This window comes from Lynx canadensis, chromosome D3, assembly GCF_007474595.2.
Source record: "Lynx canadensis isolate LIC74 chromosome D3, mLynCan4.pri.v2, whole genome shotgun sequence".
Lineage (NCBI taxonomy): Eukaryota > Metazoa > Chordata > Mammalia > Carnivora > Felidae > Lynx > Lynx canadensis.
Window position 1 is genome coordinate 84,747,226 of NC_044314.2, and position 21,114 is coordinate 84,768,339.

Consider the following 21,114-nt stretch of genomic DNA (forward strand, 5'->3'; position numbering starts at 1 on the left):
GTGTTCTCAGCCCCCAGCCAGACTTTTGCCCTGGGCTTGGCTGGGGAGGCTGGGCCCGAGCCCCTCACCTCGGGACGGGCCCTCACCTCGCTGCCGCACCTGGATGGTCCTCAGAGCCAGCACGTTCTGCTCATCCGACAGGAACTGCTTCATCTTGATGAAGGGCTCCTTGCCCTTCACTGTGAGCTTGCGCCAGGGCTTGGGCCGGGCCAGGATCTCGCTGACCGAGCCCTGTGACAGCCCCAGCACATAGTGGCCAAACACCCGCTGCCCGATGTTGTGTTTGAGCAGCTGCTCCTTCACCTGGAATGCAATCTCCGCCGTGTCCAGCTGCTCCTCCTCGGTTCCGGCCCCTGCCCCAGCTGTGCTGCCCCCACCCCCATCTACAGGCTCGGGGGCCCCGGGTGGCTCAGGGCCAGGAGCTGGGGTGGCAGGGGCCGTGGGCGGCTTGGTGCCATAGAAGGCTGGGGGGAACACCAGCAGGCCAGCCGCCTCCCCCTTGAAGGTGGCCGGGGGCATCATATGTTTGGACAGCAGTGTGTCCCCTGCCAGTCTGTCCCCAGAAGCCAGGCTGGGGAAGGGGGACAATGAGAAAGTCCTTGGGCCATCGGGGCCCAGGCCAGGGCCCAGCAGGGGCTGCCCAGGGCTGGGGGACAGGGGGTCTTCAGGCCCTGGCGGTGGCGGGAGCTGTGGAGGCGATGGGTAGGACTGCTCTGTGCCCAGGGAGTCCTTGATGGAATCATCCTCTGAAGGGTCCTCCTCTAGAATGCCAAGAGAGACAGATGGAGGAAAAGAGGAGAGACAGAGAGAAAGACAGAAGCGGACAGTGATGGGGGTGGGGAGAGAGAGAGAGAGAGAGAGAAAGAGAGAGGGACAGAGAGAGAGAGGGAGAGAGACAAGGAAAGAAATCATGAGAGTGACACCCAGAGAGTGACACCAGAGAAACAGAGATAGGGAAACAGACAGAAATAAGAGAGATGCACAGGGGAGATGGGATGCACAGGGGAGGGAAATAAGAGGGATGCGCAGGGGAGACATGGAGAGAGGCAGCGAGGCAGAGCCAGTGTGAAAGGCAGAAAGAGACAGAAAGGCACAGAGACAGAGATAGAAAGTGGGAGGCAGAGAGACAGTGTAAGACAGAAAGACACACACACGAGGGAGAAATTCAGGGGGAGGACGAGGGGAGAGAGGGCAGCAGGGTGGGGGAGAGAAGTGTTATAGGCATCCAGCAGTACTAAAAGCTACCCTTCTGATTCTGAAATCCCTACCTGTGCAGGCCTGGCCCACATTCCAGTTCTGGGCAGCCACCCCCACCCCATCAAGAACACTCATGGAGCACTTGTTACGTGCTAGCACCTGGCCCCGAGGTGGGGAGTTCAGATCAGTGCCCACCTCAGCAGGATGCCCGTTCCTGGTGCCTGCCTTCCAGCCCTCCTCGTCCTAGGCATCCTATGTGTTTGCACTCCCCGTGTGAACAGCACCCACAAAGGGGATCCATTATTGACCCCATTTTATAGATGAGGAAACAGAGGCAGCACAGAGAGTCTTGGCCGGGGCCACATGGCGACAAAGTCATGGAGCCACTGTGTGGGGAGAAGAGCTGAGGAGGTGATCTGGGGAGACAGCAATGTCTACAGGCCACTTCCAGCAGCCTGCTGTGGGGGGTGCAATGTGAATGCCCTCCTTGTGCCCTGTGACCTCTTCCTGCTGCTCACCAAGGATCGGGGATGAGTTGGAGCCTTTTGGAGGGCCTTGGGAGGGCCTGGGTGACTGTGTGAGGAAGGCAAGTGTGGACACTGTGCGGGACACTTCCAGCTGGCTTGGCCATGGAGAGCACCCAGCTCAGCACCAGGCACACAGCGGGTGCTCGATCAATGTGCACCCTTTTCTCCATCACTCTCCTGCTTGCATGGGAGGCAGTGGAGAAGGCCAGAGGCCCACAAACAGCCCCCACCCCGGCCCCTTGGCCCCAAGAGCATCCTGCCTCCCCTACCAGGGCTGGTCAGAAGACCAGGCTTTTCCAGAAGGAATTTCTGCGTGGGGAAGAAGGCCTCCTTTGCCATGAGCAACGAGTCTTCGGGCTTGGACATGCCCTGAGGAGACAAGAAGCTGGGCTGAGAGGGCATGGTGGGCAGACGGCTCTCAAGGTCAGCTTGCAACGCAGGGACAGTGGCGGGAACACTCACCTGCGGGAGGCTGCAGGTGCTAGAGGCCAGCTTCATGGCTTTCAGGATGCTGCCAGAGAAAGTGGAGAGAGTCCAAGGCCAGCCACATTCCCCGGGCTTCGGGAGAGGTCTTGAGAGATCCTTCCTCTAGCTCATCTTCCCCGATTGAGAACAACTGCCCCACCCCGTGGACCCTACATAACACTGGACTCAGGGCAACGACAGGCCTTGAGTAGCAGGCCTGTGAACCGGTTCCATCGATACCTGGAGGGGTGTTGCATTAACCCACTCCCACGCTCGCGGGTCCCAGCCAACCTGATCACAAGGCACTGATCACAGCACTGACCACAAGGCTACCCTGCATGCTCTCCAACAGGTGGCTCTTGATGGCAAAGGGCCATGCATGGTTAGGTTTTGATACCCAAGGTGCCATGGAGAGGAGACAAGGGCATCACAAAATGGGATGTGGTGGGAGGAGGAAGATCATGCACTTTGCCAAGGGCCCCGCATTGCCAAGGAAGAGGGCTGGGGGTTCTGTGGAGCCCCCCTCTGCTGAGTACCTCAGCTCTGTTTTAATTTCTTCATAGTCAGACTGTGCCTGGAGCTTCTCTTCCAGCTTCTAGAGGAGAAAATAAAGATGGTTCAAGGCTGGTCCGCGTCGTTCTGTCTGGGGATGCCCTGCCTAGATCCTGTCTGCACACCTCCTCTCCCAAGGGCTACCTCTATGGCTTCGGACTTGGCCGTGAGCTGCCGCTCCAGGTCCGCAATCTGGTTGGCAGAGGTCTCCTCCAGTTCCTGCAGAGAATTCTGGAGGTGCTGCACATCCTTCAGCAGCCGCAGGATCTCCCGATCCTTGGAGGCCAGGGCGGCCTCAAGCCGGGGGCCTGAGCACAGCGCGAAGTTCACCTTATCCTGAGGACAGAGTGGGGCTTTGAGGGGCTGGGAGGTGTGGGGCAGGGGGCTGCAGGGCTCCACCCCTGAATCCCAAACAGAATGGGAAACCCATCTACGGCATGGCCCCCACGCCGTGCACCCCAGAGTGACTCAGCTCCTCCTTACAGGCTCTGGCTTTCCTCTTCTTACCTCTGAGCCTTTGCTCAGGCCAGTCCTACCAGCCTGGATGATTTCCCTCTATTATTCAAACTGAGGGGGAATGGGCAGAGGAGGTTTTCTGGAGAAAGATGGGTCCAAACTGTGATGAAGTTTAAGAACAAGTTAGTGATTTGGAAAATCGCTTGGCAGCATTCACCAAGGGCAGACGTGTTTCTGCTTGGTATGTGTAGGGAAAAGCAGCTATCTATGCACTAAGATACACATGTGAACACCAAGATGAATATTCATAGCAATTCTCTCTGTAACAGCCCCAAATTGGGCTCCAAATGCCTCCAAGTGCCCTCCAACCAGAGAATGGATGAACAGGTTGTGGTACATCCACACAATGGAACACTATACAGCATTGAAAATGGATAATCTACAACTAACACCGGCATGAATCACTCTCTCGGATATACTATGAAGTGAAAGAAGCTAGACACAAAAGTGTGTGTGTGCGTGTGTGTGTGTGTGTGTGTGTGTGTTCCAATTAAGATCAGGTAATGAAAACAGGCACACCCCAGCTGTGCTGTTATAAGTCAGGAGAGTGGTTCCCCTTGGGGAGTAGCCCCCGAATGGGAACACAGGGGGGCATTGTTCTGGGTGTTGGGAATATTCTACTTATTGAACTGGTTGCTGGTTACAGTATCTCTGAAAAACTCAACATGCTATATACTTATGATAAGCTGATAAGCACATTTTTTCTTATATATATTATACTTCAGAAAGCATTTGTTAAACAGGAACCAAAAAAAAGGGCAATACCCGGTGAGGAAGTGGTAGGGATTGGGTATTCCCAGCAGAGGTTACCTCACAGATAAAGGTTTAGGTTTCTACACTGGACACAGTTCCTATCCCAGAGAGATGTTTCCCCTCCATTCCAGGCAGACCCTCAGGGTTAGATGTGAGACCTTGCAGCTACTGCCCTCAGCCCCAAGCCCCATGGCTCCTCCAGATTTTAGGAAATGGCCCCTTTGTCCTGGAAAAAGACAAAGGAGGTTGATGTTTGGGAGGGCCTGAAGTCGGCTGGTCCTGAGCTCAGTTACAAATGAATCTAAGAAGCGTTAGAAAAAACAAAACAAAACAAAACAAAACAAAACAAAACAAAACAGAAAACACAACCTACCACTACCAATACTGGCTATTCTTCCAGGGAGATAAATGCCAATTAAAACAGGAAGCGGATGCCATTAACACATTAAATTAATTAGCATCGAGCGCCACTGTTGTGCTCAGAAAAACTCACCCTCCAAACCGGCAAAATTCCCTATGGCTGATTAGCACAGGCATTTGCTGGGTTCCACGGGGGTTAATTAAGAACCACTGGCAAATTCGTTCTGAGGTGTCCTCATGAGCTCTCTTGCCTTCAGCCTCTCTTATGCTCACTCTTTGCGTTGTACAGATATACAGGCACATTGCCATATACACACTGCCTCCTGGGACACAGACACAGGGGGACACACCTACAGACATAGGACACACTGACACAAGGACCTGCTGGAGTCCTCCTGCTGACATGCAGACACACAGAAATACCCAGGTTTTAAAGAGATATACTCAGATGGACATGTCACTGTGACACACAGAGACACGTATGTGCTCAGAGATCACTTGAGCCGTGGGCAAAAACACCTCAGACACACCCCAAACCTACTACTACTACTACGAATAGTATCATCAAATATCCACTGAGAAGAGACTATAGGGTAAGCCCTGTTTTAGGTACTTGACGTGTAATCATCCCAATAGCTCTACAAGGCAGGTCCAGGTCTTACTTGTACAGATGAGGAAACCGAGGCACAGTTAGATTAAGGATACAGTTATTTGCCCAAAGGCCACCAACAGACACACACATTCATAGTAACACATGTTCATGGAGACATATTCCAATCTTTAAACAGAAAGACAGACACAGGCACACCGGTCTATGTACCAGGGTGTCGGCTGAAGTGAAAACCATGCTGGCCATTTCAGGTTCATGGGTGGAGACTGCAAATCACCCTGGAGCAGACCCGTTATTATGTAAGGAATTGGGAATCTAGTCCCTTGGTATGCAGAGATCTGGAAAGAAGGTGGACCAGCTTACAGAAGAAACCCGAGGCTTTCTGGGAGAGGAACAATGGAGATTCTTTTTTTTTTTTTTTTTTTTAATGTAGGCTCCATGCCCAACATAGGGCTTGAACTCACTACCCTAAGATCAAGAGCTGCTCTACTGACTGAGCCAGCCAGGTGTCTTGAAATGGAGACCTTAACACATGACAGAAGGGTAGGTTGGGGTGGCTCTGAATGATATCTCTATGACCCCAGGACCCCAGAGGGGCACCAACCAGGAGGAAAGAAAAAGATGCACTAACTAAGCAGGCTTAACACAGGAACCTCAAGGTTGATGACTAAAGACTGGTTCTTTGTAGCACGTGGCTGTCTGGGAAGCCCTACTGGAATCATGTTTTCGGAACTAAGGGCTGACGGGAGTGTCAGTCTCCCATCTCGGTTAAGCGGTCCCACTGCGGTCTGGCAGGAATTGAGAACCAGTGGTCAATGGCGACACCTGGTGGCAACCGCCAAACCGCACCGCCACTCTACAGCTCCATTTACCTCCCTCCCACCCATTCTTGCCAGGCATCTGGCAATAGAAATGGTCCTCTTTGGCCTGAGTAAGTTGCTGGCATTTTTGGACAATTTGGAGTAAAGAACGGCCTCCAAAGGAGGATGCTGGACTTCCTATTAATCACATATGGAAGCCTGAGCTTGAAGAGAGCTCTGGCTGTAATTTGACCGTCGGCTGGTAAAGCAAGTCATAGTAATTATAGTAAACTATGCATTGACCTGGGCAATGCTATGCCCACTGTACCCACATACAGTCATGTGCATAATTTCACACAGATGCACATGACTGACTCACAAGACGTCATCCACATATTCATACTCACCAACACGGCGTTTCCCAACCTTTCCCTCTGACTCTCCCACCATCCTTACCCCACTGGGTCCCTGGGGGGAGCAGCAGGCCAGGCGGATAGAGCTGTTGACTGAGGCGAGTTGTTCTCGAAGACTTTCTACCTCCCGCTGGGCAGCCTCAGCTCGCTGGGGGTGGGGGTGGGGGGAGAATTGGGGCAAGCGCAGTTAAGAGGTGAACAGGGCCATACTGGATCCCGCCATGGCCCTCTGCCATCACTCTGCATGCCTCAGGCAGGGCTGGGCCTTTGTCTCCAGCTCCCATGTCACCTAGCATGGAATGGGGCCTGGATGGAGGGTCTGCAGAGGTGGCTTCCATGAGCTGTGGCAGGCCCTTGGGCAAGTCACTTCCCCTCTCTGGGTCTCAGTTTTCCTCTTGTGAAATGGGGGCAATGAAATACATCTACTGCAGAGGTGTTCCGAAATACATCTAAATCAGAATGCCAGTTTACTGAACTGGGTCTATGGTAGATCTTAACTCCTCAAAAATTTCTAAGAAAAAAGCCTGGAAGAGAGACTCCAAGAGTTAACAATGTAGCCTTGTGGCTTTAGAGAGAAATCTGTACTTTGTCACTACCTGGTTGTGTGACCTTAGGCAAGAGACTTCATCTGCCCAGCCTCAGTTTCCCTATTTGTAAAATGGGGATGATAAAAGTAACTACCTTCTAGGGTTGTTTTGCAAAGTAAGTGATCTGGTAAAACACAGCTCATTAGGTATCTTAGCCAGGTGCTTGACACATATAAATGTGTCAGTTGGTTATTAAAGTTGGTTAACTTTACTAAAACTGGAAGAGCTGTGACTGTATTTTTTCCCTCAGCTGGTGGTGCAGGTTATACTGATTATGGTTGACTTACATGTTGACCTTGGCAATCAAGATGCTATGCCTATTATATGCACATGGAGACCCACACACATCCATGTTCACGTTTTGGTAATTTATTTTTTTAACTGATTTGTTCATTTACTTACTGGTATCCTGCCTTGTTACAGAAATGGTTCAAGACAGTTTTGTTTTGGCAAAGGTTTTGGGTGTGTGGGGCTGTAGAGAAATACTTTTATGTTTCCGCACAGTTTGGGCTTTCCAAGCAAATCTGACTGAAATTTAGGATGTGGGCAAAATGACAAGCCTGGAAATCAGCTTGTGACTGATTAGCCAGGAAGAACTGCAGAGGGATTTACCTCTCTGAAGGCATGTGTCTACATGTCAATGGCGGATGACATCCCCTGGGTTGTAAAGCTGGGTTTAAAGTTGCTAGAAACCTACCAGTCTTATCTTCCCCTGGAGAGAAGCATTTGCATTCCACATGTGAAGAACCCAGGATCCTCACCCTTCTGTTCATACTGGCACTTGGGAGGTAGTTTTCTCCCTCTCTCAGAAAGTCCCTCTCCTATATAACGACCCAGAGTCACATGGGGGGGGTTTCCTTGTCCACAGTACAAACTCTGGTGCGTGCGGGTGCTATCTGATTCTTGTCACCTCAGGGGTAAGAACTGGGGCGAACTGGCAGGGTTATTACTAGTAATATCAACCTGCTCTGCTCCAGAATCCTCTTGTTCACATTCTGGATAATATTAATACAGATTTAAAAAGCCCTAATATGATGGCATTTATTTTCTTCTCCATACTTTCTATATTGAAGTTTTACTTTTAAACTCAGAAAAGAAACATTAAAAAAATTGTTTCCTATCCAAACTACTCTAAGAGCTTTGTTCTCGAGCCTACTTGACGGGCAAAGATCCAAAAGTTTGATGACACACAATACTGGCGAGCTATAAGGAAACAGGCCCTCTTTTAACTTGCTACAGTGAGTGTAAATTGGTACAATTTCACGGTGGGGGGGGGGGCAGTTTGGCCACATCTGTCAAATAAAAACGCACAGATCCTCAGCCCAGTAATTCCACTTCTAAGAATTTACCCTATGTAAATTCACACGTGGCTCACGCACGTGTGAAAAGATATCCGTGCAAAGGCGTTCACTGTGGTCCTGATGATGATGGTAAAGGACTGGAAATACCATAAATCTTCATCAACAGGGGACTGGTTAGACCACGGTGGGCAAACTGCAGCCTGATGCCTGTTTCGTAAATTAAATTCTTCTAGTACACAGCCACACTCATTCACTTGCATACCGTCTGCGCTTTCACATACAGCGAAGCTGAACAGCTGTGTCAGAGACCCGCGTACCTAAACATACTTACTCTCTGACCCTTTACGGAAAGTCTGCCGTCCCTGGGTTGGGAGACAGTGCGTCCACGTACTACAATACTACAGGCAGTGAAACAGACGGACTACTTTTATACAGATATGGAATGAGTTCTAAGATATACACATGGAAAAAATAAGGCTCAGAAGGGTGGGTATAGTATATATTATAGTTTGTGTTTTAAAAAGGGGTAAAAGTAGATAGATTCATGGGCTTGTGAATGGATCTCTAGAAGGGACCTTAGAAACAGGTAAGAGAGGCTGTCAGGGGGAGGGGAACCGGAGAGCCAAGTTGGGGAGGGAGAAGGGAGTTCAAACTTTTTGAGTTTTGAACTATGTAAATGTATTGCCTATTCAAAAACATCACCCTATGAATGCTACCCTTTTCCAAGTTTCCTCTACAGGCGGGAGCAGGGCTGCCCTTATGCCTGCACAGCCATCCTCTGGGCCTTTGCTCCTGCTGTGCCTTCTTCCTAGAATGCCTTTCCTCCAGAGAACGGCTCCTGGGTTTCAGGACCCAGCTGCAAGTGTGCTCCTCTGGGGAAATGACCACTTGCTCTGTCATCCTGCTGGCCCCTCTTGGCCATGTCCCTGGCTGCTGGCACTGCAGGGACCCGGGGGCAAGTAGAGATGTGTTGGGCCCTTGAGACTCCAGACAAGACCCCATGGCCACACCTCGCCTCCTTTCAGAGTCTTGCCAGCTTTGTCTACCGGACAGCAACACATCTGAGGCCAGGAGGCAGAGCGCAGGACCCTTTCTACGTAAGTGATAACGGGGACTTGTAGAGGTTAAAGGGCTCTTAAGGACCCGGGCTGGGACTAGAAGATGGGGCCCCAAGGAAGTTTGGGTCCACCCAGGGCTCAGCTGGTGTGGCTGGGATCAAGTGAGAAGGCTGCAGGAGGCCCCTGGTGGGGAGGGAGGGAAAGAAGCCGCTAGGGCTTGTCCCTTGTCACCACCCCAGGCTCTGTGGAACATGGTTCCTCATACAGTCTGGTTGGGACAGACCCACCGCCCAGCTTGGCCTGCGGGCTGGGCTCACCAGTCACTGCTCTGCTGCCTTCCTCCTGCTGTCTGGAGACACCTGGAAAATGTCACCTGCACAGCAGCCACCGGGGAAGGGCACCGGCTTTTCTCTGTAGGCAGCCTCCTGGCCTTTACCCAGGCTGTTCCCTGGCCTGGAATGCCATCCCTCTACATTTTCAATTTATTCGACAGGTGTCAGCAACATGGCCCTTCCTCCAGGACGTCTTCTTTCCTGACCCTTGTGTCTGGTCAGGTGCCCCTTCCCTGACTGTTGCTGCCTGAGTCACCCTATTTCTGAGTGTTCTGCCAGCATCCCCCCTCCTTCTTCTGGGAGCTCAGGGTCCCAAACATCGCCCAGCCCTAGCACTCAGCATGGCACACGGTTCAATACATATTGATTGGGTTCAGTCCCTTTCCCCCGTCGCCCGAGACCCCCACCCTGGCACACGTCTTCTCACCTGATTAGCCTTCTCCAAGTTGGTCATGATCAGGCCGACTTCATCTGCCCTGAGACAGAAAGATAAGACCCTGAGAAGGGCTTCTGGCAGCCGCCAGGCTGATAGCCCAGCCCCTGCCTGAACCTAAGGGTCTTGCAATGGAAGGCTGAGGAGGCTGCCCCCTACCCTTCCTACTGGAGAGAAACCAGCTGGGAGGAAAAGAGCTCAGGCTCCGGGGGAATGGGAACAGGGCCTCAGCACTGCGCCCCTTCCGGGCAGCCTGGCCTCCCGCCTCCCGCAGGGGTCCATTCTCTTAAGCTGTCCACAGAGCTACCAGGTGTTTGCCCCTGCTGTGCCTTCTACCCAGGATCCCCTTCCTTAAGAGAACAGGACCTTGAGCTTTAAAGCCCAGCTCTGGGGAGGCTCAGTCAGTTAAGCATCTGACTTCAGCTCAGGTCATGATCTCACAGTTCATGAGTTTGAGCCCTGCATCGGGCTCACCGCTGTCAGCACAAAGCTGACACTTCGGATCATCTGTGTCCTTCTTTCTCTGCCTTTTCCCTGCTCATACACGAGCTCTCTCTCTAAGATAAAACGTTAAAAAAAAAAAAAGATGGGAGTGCAAGCTGGTGCAGCCACTCTGGAAAACAGTATGGAGGTTCCTCAAAAAACTAAAAATACAACTACCCTACGACCCAGCAATCACACTACTAGGTATTTATCCAAGGGAAACAGGTGTGCTGTTTTGAAGGGACACGTGCACCCCAATGTTTATAGCAGCACTATCGACAATAGCCAAAGTATGGAAAGAGCCCAGATGTCCATCGACGGATGAATGGGTAAAAAAGATGTGGTATATATATACAATGGAGTATTACTCAGCAATCAAAAAGAATGGAATCTTGCCATTGGCAACTATGTGGATGGAACTGGAGGGTATTATGCTAAGTGAAATTAGTCAGTCAGAGAAAGACAAATATCATATGACTTCACTCATATGAGGACTTTGAGACAAAACAGATGAACATAAGGGAAGGGAAACAAAAATAATATAAAAACAGGGAGGGGGACAAAACAGAAGAGACTCTTAAATATAGAGAACAAACTGAGGGTTGGTGGAGGGGTTGTGGGAGGGGGATGGGCTAAATGGGGAAGGGGCATTAAGGAACCTAGTCTTGAAATCATTGTTGCACTATATGCTAACTAATTTGGATGTAAATTAAAAATAAAATAAAATTAAAGAAAAAAAAAGCACGTACTGGCTAATGCAGCAATATTTCCAAGGGTATAAAACACTGCAAAAAGTTTTATGCCACCAGGAAGCCACAGTAATCCAGTTTCAAGGATAGAGAAGAAAATGTCGTGCAGGAAGCGTATGACAAACCACTTCAAACTGGTGTGGAAACGAAGGGACCAGGCATCCAGGATCTGCAAGGTCACTGCTGTGCTGGCACTGGCGGCCCGGCCCCTGCTTGATGCCTACCCCCCTCCCACCACCGTGCCCTCCAGCCTTTTGTATTAAAATTGGTGGGAGTAGAAAAAAAAAAAAAAGAAAAGAAAATTTTAAAACCTAGCTCTAAAGTGTCCTCCTGGGAGGCCTCTCTCAACTTACCCCCAGGGTGGTCATTTGTTTATTTCCTGCCCTCCAACCCCCAGATTGCCAGCATCGAGGGGGCCAGGACAGGCCTCATCCACCTCGGCTGCCTCTCTGCTGAGTGTGGGGTGGGGGACACAAGAGGCCTGTGGGGAGTATCTGGTGACTCTAAGCCGCGCATGCTTTAGGCATGTTCGGGGCCTTCTTCCGTGCAAGCTGTCCCCCTGCCGCCAGCACTCAACCCGGCATTGCATTCTTCACGTGGTCATCTCCTTCTCGTTTTTGGGTTGCATTCTGAAGGTCATCTCCTTAGGGAAGTCCTCCGTGACTACCCTGGGTAATAGGACCCACCCTCCCTGTTATTCTCTCTTGCTGCTCTCAGTTCTTCCCTTCTTAGTGTTCACCAGGTGCCCAGAACAGGGCCGAGCATACAGTAAGTGCTCAACAGTATCTGTGAAGGAGCGAATTTATCACTGTATATCATCAGTTACCATCTGTCTCTTCTCTTTAGCTGGGGTCAGGGCCACGTTCTGATGTTTCTTCCAGGGACCCAACACAGCACTGGGTAAACAGTAGGTGCTAAATAAGTGTTTGTGGAATAAGTGATGTCTTATGGCCACGTTGAGTCCAGAGTAATTTAAGTGAATGACACTCGGCTGAGGATTGGCCTGGGTTGCTGTGGTGAAGACAGTCCTAGGAGGTTGGGGTGACGGGGAGGCCCCTGCCCAGCAGACCCTGCTCCGCCACGACCCAGAATGTCATGTATACTCTGTGGTGCATGAATGGCACAGCAAACGACTGGTGAACAGCTGTGTGCCTATGGGGGTGGGGAACACAGGGTGCTTAAAGAAACAGGTGCTTCCGGCGGTGAGTCAGAGGGAGAAGACTCAGAAAGAGAAGGCATATTTGAGAGGGTCAGAGGGAGGAGGCATGTCTGGGAGGGTCAGAGGGAGGAGGCATACCTCAGCAGGGTGTTCACTTACTTGGATGCTGCCTCCTCATCGTATTTCCGCCGCAGTTCCAACAGCTCTGTCTGTGTGGCCTTTAACGCTGGGAAAAAGTAAAGAGCCAGGGTGAAGTGCCCCCTGCTTTCCCCAGGAACCCACTCCTGCTGCAGGGCCCAGAAAGTAGAATGAGGTTCAAGGTAGTGAAGGAAGACCTTTCTTTTGAAGGTCTTTAGAACCAGTGACAGGTAGAGCTTCCCGCCCTTGGAGGGGCTTCAAGCCGGTCGGAGGGCAGATGAGATCACCCTCTAGGAGTTTATGAAGCTCAGGGGACCCAGGCAAGTGGTAGGGGTCTGTCTGTCCCATGGCCTTGGTTATGAGCTGCCCAACATGCTTAGGTCACTCCAGGACCTGGGTGGGGCCATCCATCCATGAGCTCACCCATCCTGAGGTCTGGACCTGGCAGGTGAGGGGGACAGGGAGGAGCAGTGAAGTCAACGGATATGTGTATATTATAATAAATGGGAGATTTCTCATAAAACTCCAGATTTCTAAATCTCCAAAAAATCTGGAGGCTTGGTGACATTGGGCCATATGGCAGTGGCTGGCTGGTGCTCAGCAGTGGCCATCTCTTAGTCAAGGCCCAGGTCCTCTAGTTTGCTCCAGATCCCACCCTTTCCTACGGCTTTCCCTAATCTGGCTGCTTGTTTGTGTGTCTGGCCCCTACAGGCACTGCCTTTGCCACCCCTGATTTAATTCTACTTCTCAAGGCCTCTCTCCACGGCAATATGGCCTCTGGGGACGGGGCTCGGACCCCCACTGGGTCCACTTCCACTTCCTTCCCAAATTCCCCTCTTGCCTTCCTGATTCTAGAATACCTGAGCCTGTGTTCACAGTGTCACTGTCCCCTTCTCCTCCTCCTCCTGGTCTGACGGGGCTGGGGAGCTGCACGGGGCCAGGGAACACATGCCAGATACATACCTGAATGTAGGACTTTGATCTTTTCCTCTGCCTCCCCCAGTCTGGCTGCCAAAGTGATTTGTACTTCTTGAAGGCCCCTGCAGAGAGACTGGGCCTGCTCAGAATGGCTCTGCTCGTGCCTGTGTGGACGGGCCCTGCCTGGGTCCCCAAGGTGGCCCTCCTGTCTTCCTACCCCTCTCACCTGTTCTCTGTTATCTACGCCCCTGCCTTTTTAAAGGGTCCTTAAACATGACATTCAGGCATTTGGCCACTTTGCTGTTTTGCTGACTGTGTGGCAGCATTTGGGTGGACCTACATCAGGTAGTGACTTTGCCTCTCTGGGCCTCAGTTTCCTCATCTGTACAATAAGGTTTCTAGTGGGGTTTGCCTCTGTGAGTGTTGTGAAACACCTTCAGTACGATGCCTGGTACCCAGTGTTCCCTCAATATCATTAGTTACTATTCCTGTCCCCGGGGAGGCATTTTTTGCCTTCTCTGTGTCAGGAGTTTGGGATGGTCATCCAGCCCACTATAGCCTAGAGCTTAGGTGTGATACAAGTGTCTCAGCAGAGAAACAAGGGCCCTAGCTGGACTGGGGGAAGGTTTATACAAAGCTTGGGTCTTACGTTGTCTGAATCAGAGACTCTAGAGAAGGAACTTTACCTCTGATCCTACACCCTCACCCTCTCACTGAGGGTGAGGTGTGTGTTACACATCGGCAAAGTGGGTGTCTCACTCAAACCACTCCAGCCACATTCATCTCCTTGCTGGTCAAACACACCAGGCATGTTTCTACCTCAGGGCCTTTGCACTGGCTGTCCCCTCTGCGTAGAACATTCTTCCCCTATATATCTGCAAGTTTCACCCCCACCGTCTCAGGGCTTTCCTCACCTTCTCAGTGAGGCCTCCCCTTATACCCTATTTAAAACTTCAGCCTCAATGTCATCCCCCCTTCTCTGCTTTCTTTTCCTTCACAACCCTTATCTTCATGTAGCAGACTTTATCTTGTTTATTTTGTGTCTTCCTCATGAGAAGGTAAACTCCAGGAGGGCAGGGAGGTTTGTCCATTTGTTCACTGCTGTGTCCCTAGATCAGTGCTTGGCACACAGCAGGTGGTCCCATAAATACATGGAATGAATGAATAAAGGAATAAGTGAATGAAAGGCTAAATGTAATGACCACCATGAAACTGGCCTAGAAAAGCCCCAAGAATCCAGAAATTATAATAATCCAGGTATTATTGCTCCCACATCAGCTGTAAGGGCAACCATCTACTGACATATTCCCAGTGAGCACTGAGCTAAGTGCATACATTCATTCTGACCGGAGACTAGGAGTTGATATGGCCTGCCCACCTGATCAGGCTTTGGCACCCAGTTGTCCAATCACACACGAATCTCAGGGTTGCTGTGAATGTACTCTGCAGATGGGGTTAACATCTGCAGTCAGCTGGCGTTAAGTAAACGAGAATAATCTCAATGCTGTGGGTGGGCCTCATCCAACCAGTTGCAAGTCTTAAAAATAAAACTGAGGAAGAATTCTGCTGCCAGACTGCAGCACTGACTCCCGCCTGACAGTTTCCAGCCTGCTGGTTAGCTCTACCAATTCAGACTTGCCAGCCCCAACTGTGTGAACTAAGTCCTTGAAATACACATCTTAATTAATTAAAATAAAAAATCCTTCCGGTTTTATTTCTCTGGGGAACCCTGCCTAATATACCGCCATTGGTCCCATTTCCCAGCTGGGAAAACTGAAGCTCAGACAGGTGATGTGACCTGCCCAGGGCTGGCCACTGAACCAGGCCTGGATCTCTATCTCCAACCTGAATCCAGATTCCCTGATGGTCCCACCTCCCAGCCAGGTGGGGCAGCAGGGCCCCGCCTGTTCCTCCCCACTCACTTTTGTTTCTCTGCCTCATTTCTCTGCAGCAAAGTTTCTGTCAGGAGGGCTTTGCCGGGAATGCCTGGGAGGCGGCTCCCCTCGGTCAGCGTGGGTCCGGCCGGAGACGTCCCCTCTCTCTGCTCTGGAGGGAGGAAAAGAGGGAAAACCGCCCATCGCTGGAAGCGACATGGCAGCCAGAGCCGCCTTCTGCAAACTGGACAGATCGGCAGTGCTGGGATAAGAGCTGATTTCTCAAACTCGAGTGTTAGAGAGAGTGCGGCTGTGGAGACCTGCCATCACATGGTCGGCTGGGTTGTAGCCGTGGGGGGTGTGTGTGCACAAAAGTCAAGTCCCCATAGTGCCAGCCTCAGACAGCAGGCCCAGGTGCTTCCTTTGCCCTCTTGGACCTGTTCTAGCCTCCTTGGCCTTCTTACTTTTTTAAGAGTCATGGGCAAGTATACGTAACGTGAAATTCACCGTTTTAACCATTTTGAAGTATACAATTCAGTGACATTTAGTACATTCACAGTATTGTGCAACCCTTAGCACTAATTCCAGAACACTGTCATCACCCCAAAAGGGAACCTGTCCCCATTAAGCAGTCACGCCTTTTCCCCCTCCCCCAGCCCTTGGCAACCACTAATCTGCTTTCTGTCCGTGGGGATTTGCATATCCTGGATATTTCATATCACTGGAATCACACATAATGTATGTCCTGTTGTGTCTGGCTTCTTTCACTTAGCAAACTGTTTTGAGGTTCATCTAGGTTTGTTTTTATGGTTAAATAATATTCCATTTTACGGATATGTCATAAATGTTTTCCCATTCATCTGCTGATAGACATTTGGGTTGTTTTCACCTTTGGTTGTTGTGAATAGCCCTGCTGTGAATATGTGCACACGCGTTTCTGTTTGAGCACCTGTTTTCAGTTCTTTGGAGTATATATTACCTAGGAATGAAATGGCCGGGCCATGGGGTAACTCTAGGTTTAACTTCCCCTCTCCATAGGTGGTGGCACATACTCAGATGCTCAGTCATAGCTGACCTCACCTGCAGGTGCCCCTGGGCAGGGCCCACATCAGTTCTACCTTTGCAAGCCCCTGGTGGCTCCTGTAGGGGATCAGTGTGTGCCTTTGGTACTGAATTTTTCACGGGGAGAAAGGCTGCTCAAGGGCCGGCCATCAAGCGTGGATGTCTCAAGAATTCCAAAATCTGGGCTCCTGCCCTTGGGCCTGAGTCAGTTAAGTTCAGTCCTGGTTGTTAAACTCCTACTGTGAGCCTGGCACAGCAGGGTGAGTGCAGGGCTGGGCAGTGTGCAGAGTGAGGGCCTGACAGAGCGGTCAGGGCCTGGCTCGTTCTTACACACGCACACATACACTGGGAATATTCCAGGGGCTGAGGCCACAGAAGTGAACAAACAAACAAGGTCTGACCCTTACGATGCAGAGTAACAAGTGCTCTCAAGGAGAGACACAGCCTAGGGTCAAGGGCAAGAGCCCTTGGTTTGAATCCCTGCTTGGCCACCTGTTGCTTCTGAGATTCAGTTACCCCTTCGTAAAATGGGGCCAGTGGTACCTCAGAAGGTTGATGTAAGATGACAGTGGGACACTGTGTGAAAGGCACCTGGCACAGAGCAAATGCTCTGAAGAGGCAGTTCCCACAACTACTATTATTCGATAGAAGGAAGTTCAAACCCTAGAGGCACCTAGAGGGACAAGCTGGCTTGTCAGGGAGGCTGGAAGGGCATCCTGGGTACGGGAAGAGAGTTGGCAAAAGTGCTGTATTTTAGTCACCATAAATCTTCCCCAGAAGACTCTGCCCAGGACTAGGCATACAGCAGGTGTCCACTAGGCACTGGGGGGATGGGAGGGGGCTGTGAAATTGGGAGTGTGCCACAGCAGTCAAACTTTGATTTGGCATGCCTCAGGCCATTATCTTCTCCACAACTCTAGGAGGTAGACCAGGGTTCTGCAAAGACAGCCCTTGGACCAAATCTGGCCCACCGCCTGTTCTGTTTATGAAGTTTTACTGGAATATAGCCACATCCACTCATTTACATATGTTTTATGGCTTTTTTTTTTTTTTTTTTAAACAGAGTTTAGTAGCTGTAACAGAAAGCCTACAAAGCCTGAAATATTTACTCTCTGGCCCTTTACAAAAAATAAAAAAAAAAAAAGAGAGAAGGTAATCTTGCTGAACTTTGAGGTGAATCCTCCTCATTTATTCCTTAGACAAGTATCCCTAAACCTGACTCTTCTCTGCTTAATTTTCCTCCTAATCTTTCTCACCATGTGAAATACTATATATTTAACATTTATTGGTTGACAGTCAGTCTCTCCTCTATAAGGTCAGTGCCACGAGGGCAAGGATTTTTGTCTGTTTTGCTCCTGGCTATGTCCCCAGTGCCTATGACAGTGCTGGGCTTGAAGCTCAATGAACACCTTTAGATGGCTACCAAGAGCTTTCAAGTGCACATTTGCTTCTCCCCATGGAGACCTTCTACCTCGCCTGCCAGAGGTAACCACCATGATGAATTTTGTTCATCATTTTCTTGATTTTAAACATTTTTATCACAATATATGTACACCTAAACTATATTTTTAGCTTTTCTAGTCTTCTGACTTGTCTTATCTGGTGCTGAGACAGTGCTGTATTCATATCCTGTTTCCCTCTACTCCTGGGCACAGAGTAGATTTTCCAGGCTCCTTTGCAACTGGGTGTGGCCATATGAATGAGTTTTGGCCAATGACAAGTGGCTGTGGAAGTGATGCGGGCCGCTTCTGAGCCTGGACCCATAAACCTCAGTATGACCCTCCACATTTTTTCTTTGCCTGTTGGCAAGTTGTCAACAGTCACTGTGACTCTCGATGTCATGTGTTGAAGATGGTGGGACCACCACAGCTGGGTTGCCCGAGTGACTCCATGGAGCATCCTCTCCAACTTCCCACCCTTCAAATATATTAAGCTTCTGGGATTTCGGGTTGGTTTGTTTCTGCAGCGACGTACCCATAACCCATCCTACATCTAAAACGATAAAGTTGAGCTCCTTGCCCCCCGACACCTCCAAAGGCGGCCAAGATTGGCTGTTGAAGATCCACAGCCTGTTTTTTCATTACGGACATCCCGTGAAGGCCTTATCAGTACCTTTAGGGCCAAGGAGCTCGGGGTGCCTCTTCCACGAAGTGTGGAGGTCTCGCCGCGGCTGCCCGCTGGGGTCGAAGCTGGGGGGCTGCAGTCTGTCGTCTAGGCCGCGCGCTGCCTCAAACACAGGCACAGGGTCTGCACACACAGAGAGAGGAGCACGGGAGTGGTGGGGGCCCTGAGGGCTGAGGGCTGCCCAGGCTAAGCCCGCAGGGCCTGGGAGGTCCCTCTCAGGATGCTGGCGTGGAGGGGACCATGCACAAGAGCCTTCTGGAGTTGCTCTGATGGCTTAGGAGACCAATGTAGAATTTCTGCTTTATGAGGGAGCCGTCTACTTCAGGTACCCTTTCAGTGGAGCGTGTGCCATCCCCAGGGGCATGCGTGTCCTGCCCACCTGGAACACTACTAACGATGATAACTGTCACAGCAAGTGCATTTTCTGGATTCCATGGTGCCATCTGTGGCGGCCATGCGACTGTGTTGCATACCTCCAACCACAGGAGGTCATTAAACGAGGACCTCACTCTGAAATCCATCGTGAGGCCAGTCTTCTAAGACAAGGCCTGCAGGCAGCCAGGATGGGGCCGACTCCTGAGGGCCACGGGACTGCTCTGAGCACCAAGGACTCCCCCAGGGCCTGCTCAGCACTGCACAGACTGCTCAGGCTGTCCTGTGCGGATGCTGCCACCCAGTTCCCTGCCTCTCCTTCCTCTGACACTTCTCCCACCTCCCTCCCCATTTTTCTTCCCCTGTGTTTCCTCAATACCATCCACCTACCTACCTATCTAATCCTTGGGGGTACCTCTCAGTGCACCTGGACCAACACACCACCATTTGTTGCATGTGAGGTTGACTAAACAATGGCTTTTCTGGGGGTGAAATACATCCCTGGATGTAAGATACCCCCCAATTTCTCAATAGCTAAAAGATGAGGAATGTGTAGGTCCTTCTGCCTGGAATTGTTTCCCTCTCCACCCTGTCATCTAGGAAGCACTTCCTCTTCCTTCAGATCTAGACGCCAGCACTTCTTCCACGTGACTTTCCCCACTCCCCACCCTCGGCAGGTACTACAAACACCTGGGTAATGCCAGAGGTTGGTGTGGCATCTTCTAGGCTACAAAGCTGTTCACGGGCATGGGTTCCCGTGATGCTCCCAGCATCCCCCGGAGGCTGGCTTGGATCCAACTCATTTTCACAGATGAGGAAACCAGCTCAGAGAAGCCAGGTGACTTGAAGGGCAGAGGTGAGTTTCAAGTCTGGGTCTCTTTCTCAGATGCCGCAAAGGCTTCCTGTCCCAGAGATGTGGACATTTCCAACCCAGCAGCCCAGGTGGGTATTCATGGGGGCCCAGGAAAGCCAGAGCCTCTTTGCCCCAGACAAAGGGGCCTGGGTCTGGTCCACAGTCCTTTCAAATGCCCTCTCTCTTGCTGTTCACTCTCCTGGAGTCTCCTGCCACCACCCGCTCAGCCACTGTTCTCTGCTGGGCTGCAGCGGGATTAAGAGCATGGATCCTGGGTCCTGGTCTAATCCGTACTCGCTTTTTAGGATTGCTGGGTGACTCCGGCAAGCAACCCTACCTCTCTGTGCCTCACCATAAAAGTTCCGACCTCATGGGGTGCCTGGGTGGCTTAGTCGGTTAAGCATCCGACTTCAACTTAGGTCACGATCTTACGGTCCGTGAGTTCGAGCCCCGAGTCGGGCTCTGGGCTGACGGCTCAGAGCCTGGAGCCTGTTTCAGGTTCTGTGTCTCCCTCTCTCTCTGCCCCTCCCCCGTTCATGCTCTGTCTCTGTCTGTCTCAAAAATAAATAAACGTTAAAAAAAAATTAAAAAAAAAAAAAGGTTCTGACCTCATAAGGCTGGGATGAGGATCCATGCACATAAAGCGCTCAACACAGCGACTGGCATTTGGTCATCTTGGAACAAATAGAAGCCCTGGCTATTCCTGTCTTTCTGAGCTCCAGTCACACTGGCTTTCTCTTAGTCCCTCAAATGTACCTCCCTACTGTGGAGTCTTTGTACAAGAAAGAGCCTCTGCCAGGAACACCCTGTCCTCCCTTTTAACCTCTTTCAGCTAGTTAATGCTTAATCACCTTTCATATTGCAACTCAAATGCCACTTCTTCCAGGAAGCCTGCCTTGACCAGTCATTCCTCCAACATGAGCTCTCTCAGCTGCCTGCGCCTTTCCTTCACAGCTCTCATTTTAGTTACACTTCTCATTGATTAGCAAGTCCACCTAATTATCACCCACTGGACTGCAAACTCCACAAGGGAGGACTGGGACTGCATCTGATTTTGCTCCCCTCTGGACCCCTCGTGGGTGAACGAAGTCTGCCACGCAACCTGACCCAATAAACATCTGCTGATGGAAGAAACGGGGCAGTGCCTATACATAGGAGCCTTCAGGTCCGGCTGGAACAAGGTCGCCTCTGCGTTTTATCCCTCTCCCTCACCCCCTCCCACCCCTGTTTGCTTAGGTGGCGGGAGGCTCTGACAATGGGCGTTTGTGCCGAGGTAAGCAGGTGCGCGGGAACGCTGCCGTCTTTCCTCTGTCAGCACTCCCCCCACGCCCCGTCATTAGGCAGGGCCTGCTCAGCGGGGTATGCCATTATGTCTCCCCGGGCTGATGTAATTATACATTGACATAATTAACCCAGCAAGCGCATTAGGCAGGCCAGCTAAAAATTCATCTATAATTATTTGTTGTGTGCATGCTAAT

The 21,114-nt window shown here is 51.0% G+C and overlaps 1 protein-coding gene across 1 annotated transcript in view; it reads right to left on the reverse strand.

The window, feature by feature from the left end:
- The window catches only part of CUX2 (cut like homeobox 2), a 171,794-nt gene that overhangs the window by 23,755 nt on the left and 126,925 nt on the right, over nucleotides 1-21,114 (reverse strand). The window contains exons 5-15 of the mRNA XM_032595350.1: nucleotides 18,400-18,534; nucleotides 15,274-15,397; nucleotides 13,397-13,473; nucleotides 12,455-12,521; nucleotides 9,899-9,947; nucleotides 6,237-6,341; nucleotides 2,886-3,077; nucleotides 2,726-2,784; nucleotides 2,187-2,235; nucleotides 1,994-2,093; nucleotides 87-761 (exon numbers count right to left, since the gene is read on the reverse strand). Coding sequence (XP_032451241.1) covers nucleotides 87-761; nucleotides 1,994-2,093; nucleotides 2,187-2,235; nucleotides 2,726-2,784; nucleotides 2,886-3,077; nucleotides 6,237-6,341; nucleotides 9,899-9,947; nucleotides 12,455-12,521; nucleotides 13,397-13,473; nucleotides 15,274-15,397; nucleotides 18,400-18,534 — 1,632 coding nt within the window. The remainder of the gene's footprint in view (nucleotides 1-86; nucleotides 762-1,993; nucleotides 2,094-2,186; nucleotides 2,236-2,725; nucleotides 2,785-2,885; nucleotides 3,078-6,236; nucleotides 6,342-9,898; nucleotides 9,948-12,454; nucleotides 12,522-13,396; nucleotides 13,474-15,273; nucleotides 15,398-18,399; nucleotides 18,535-21,114) is intronic.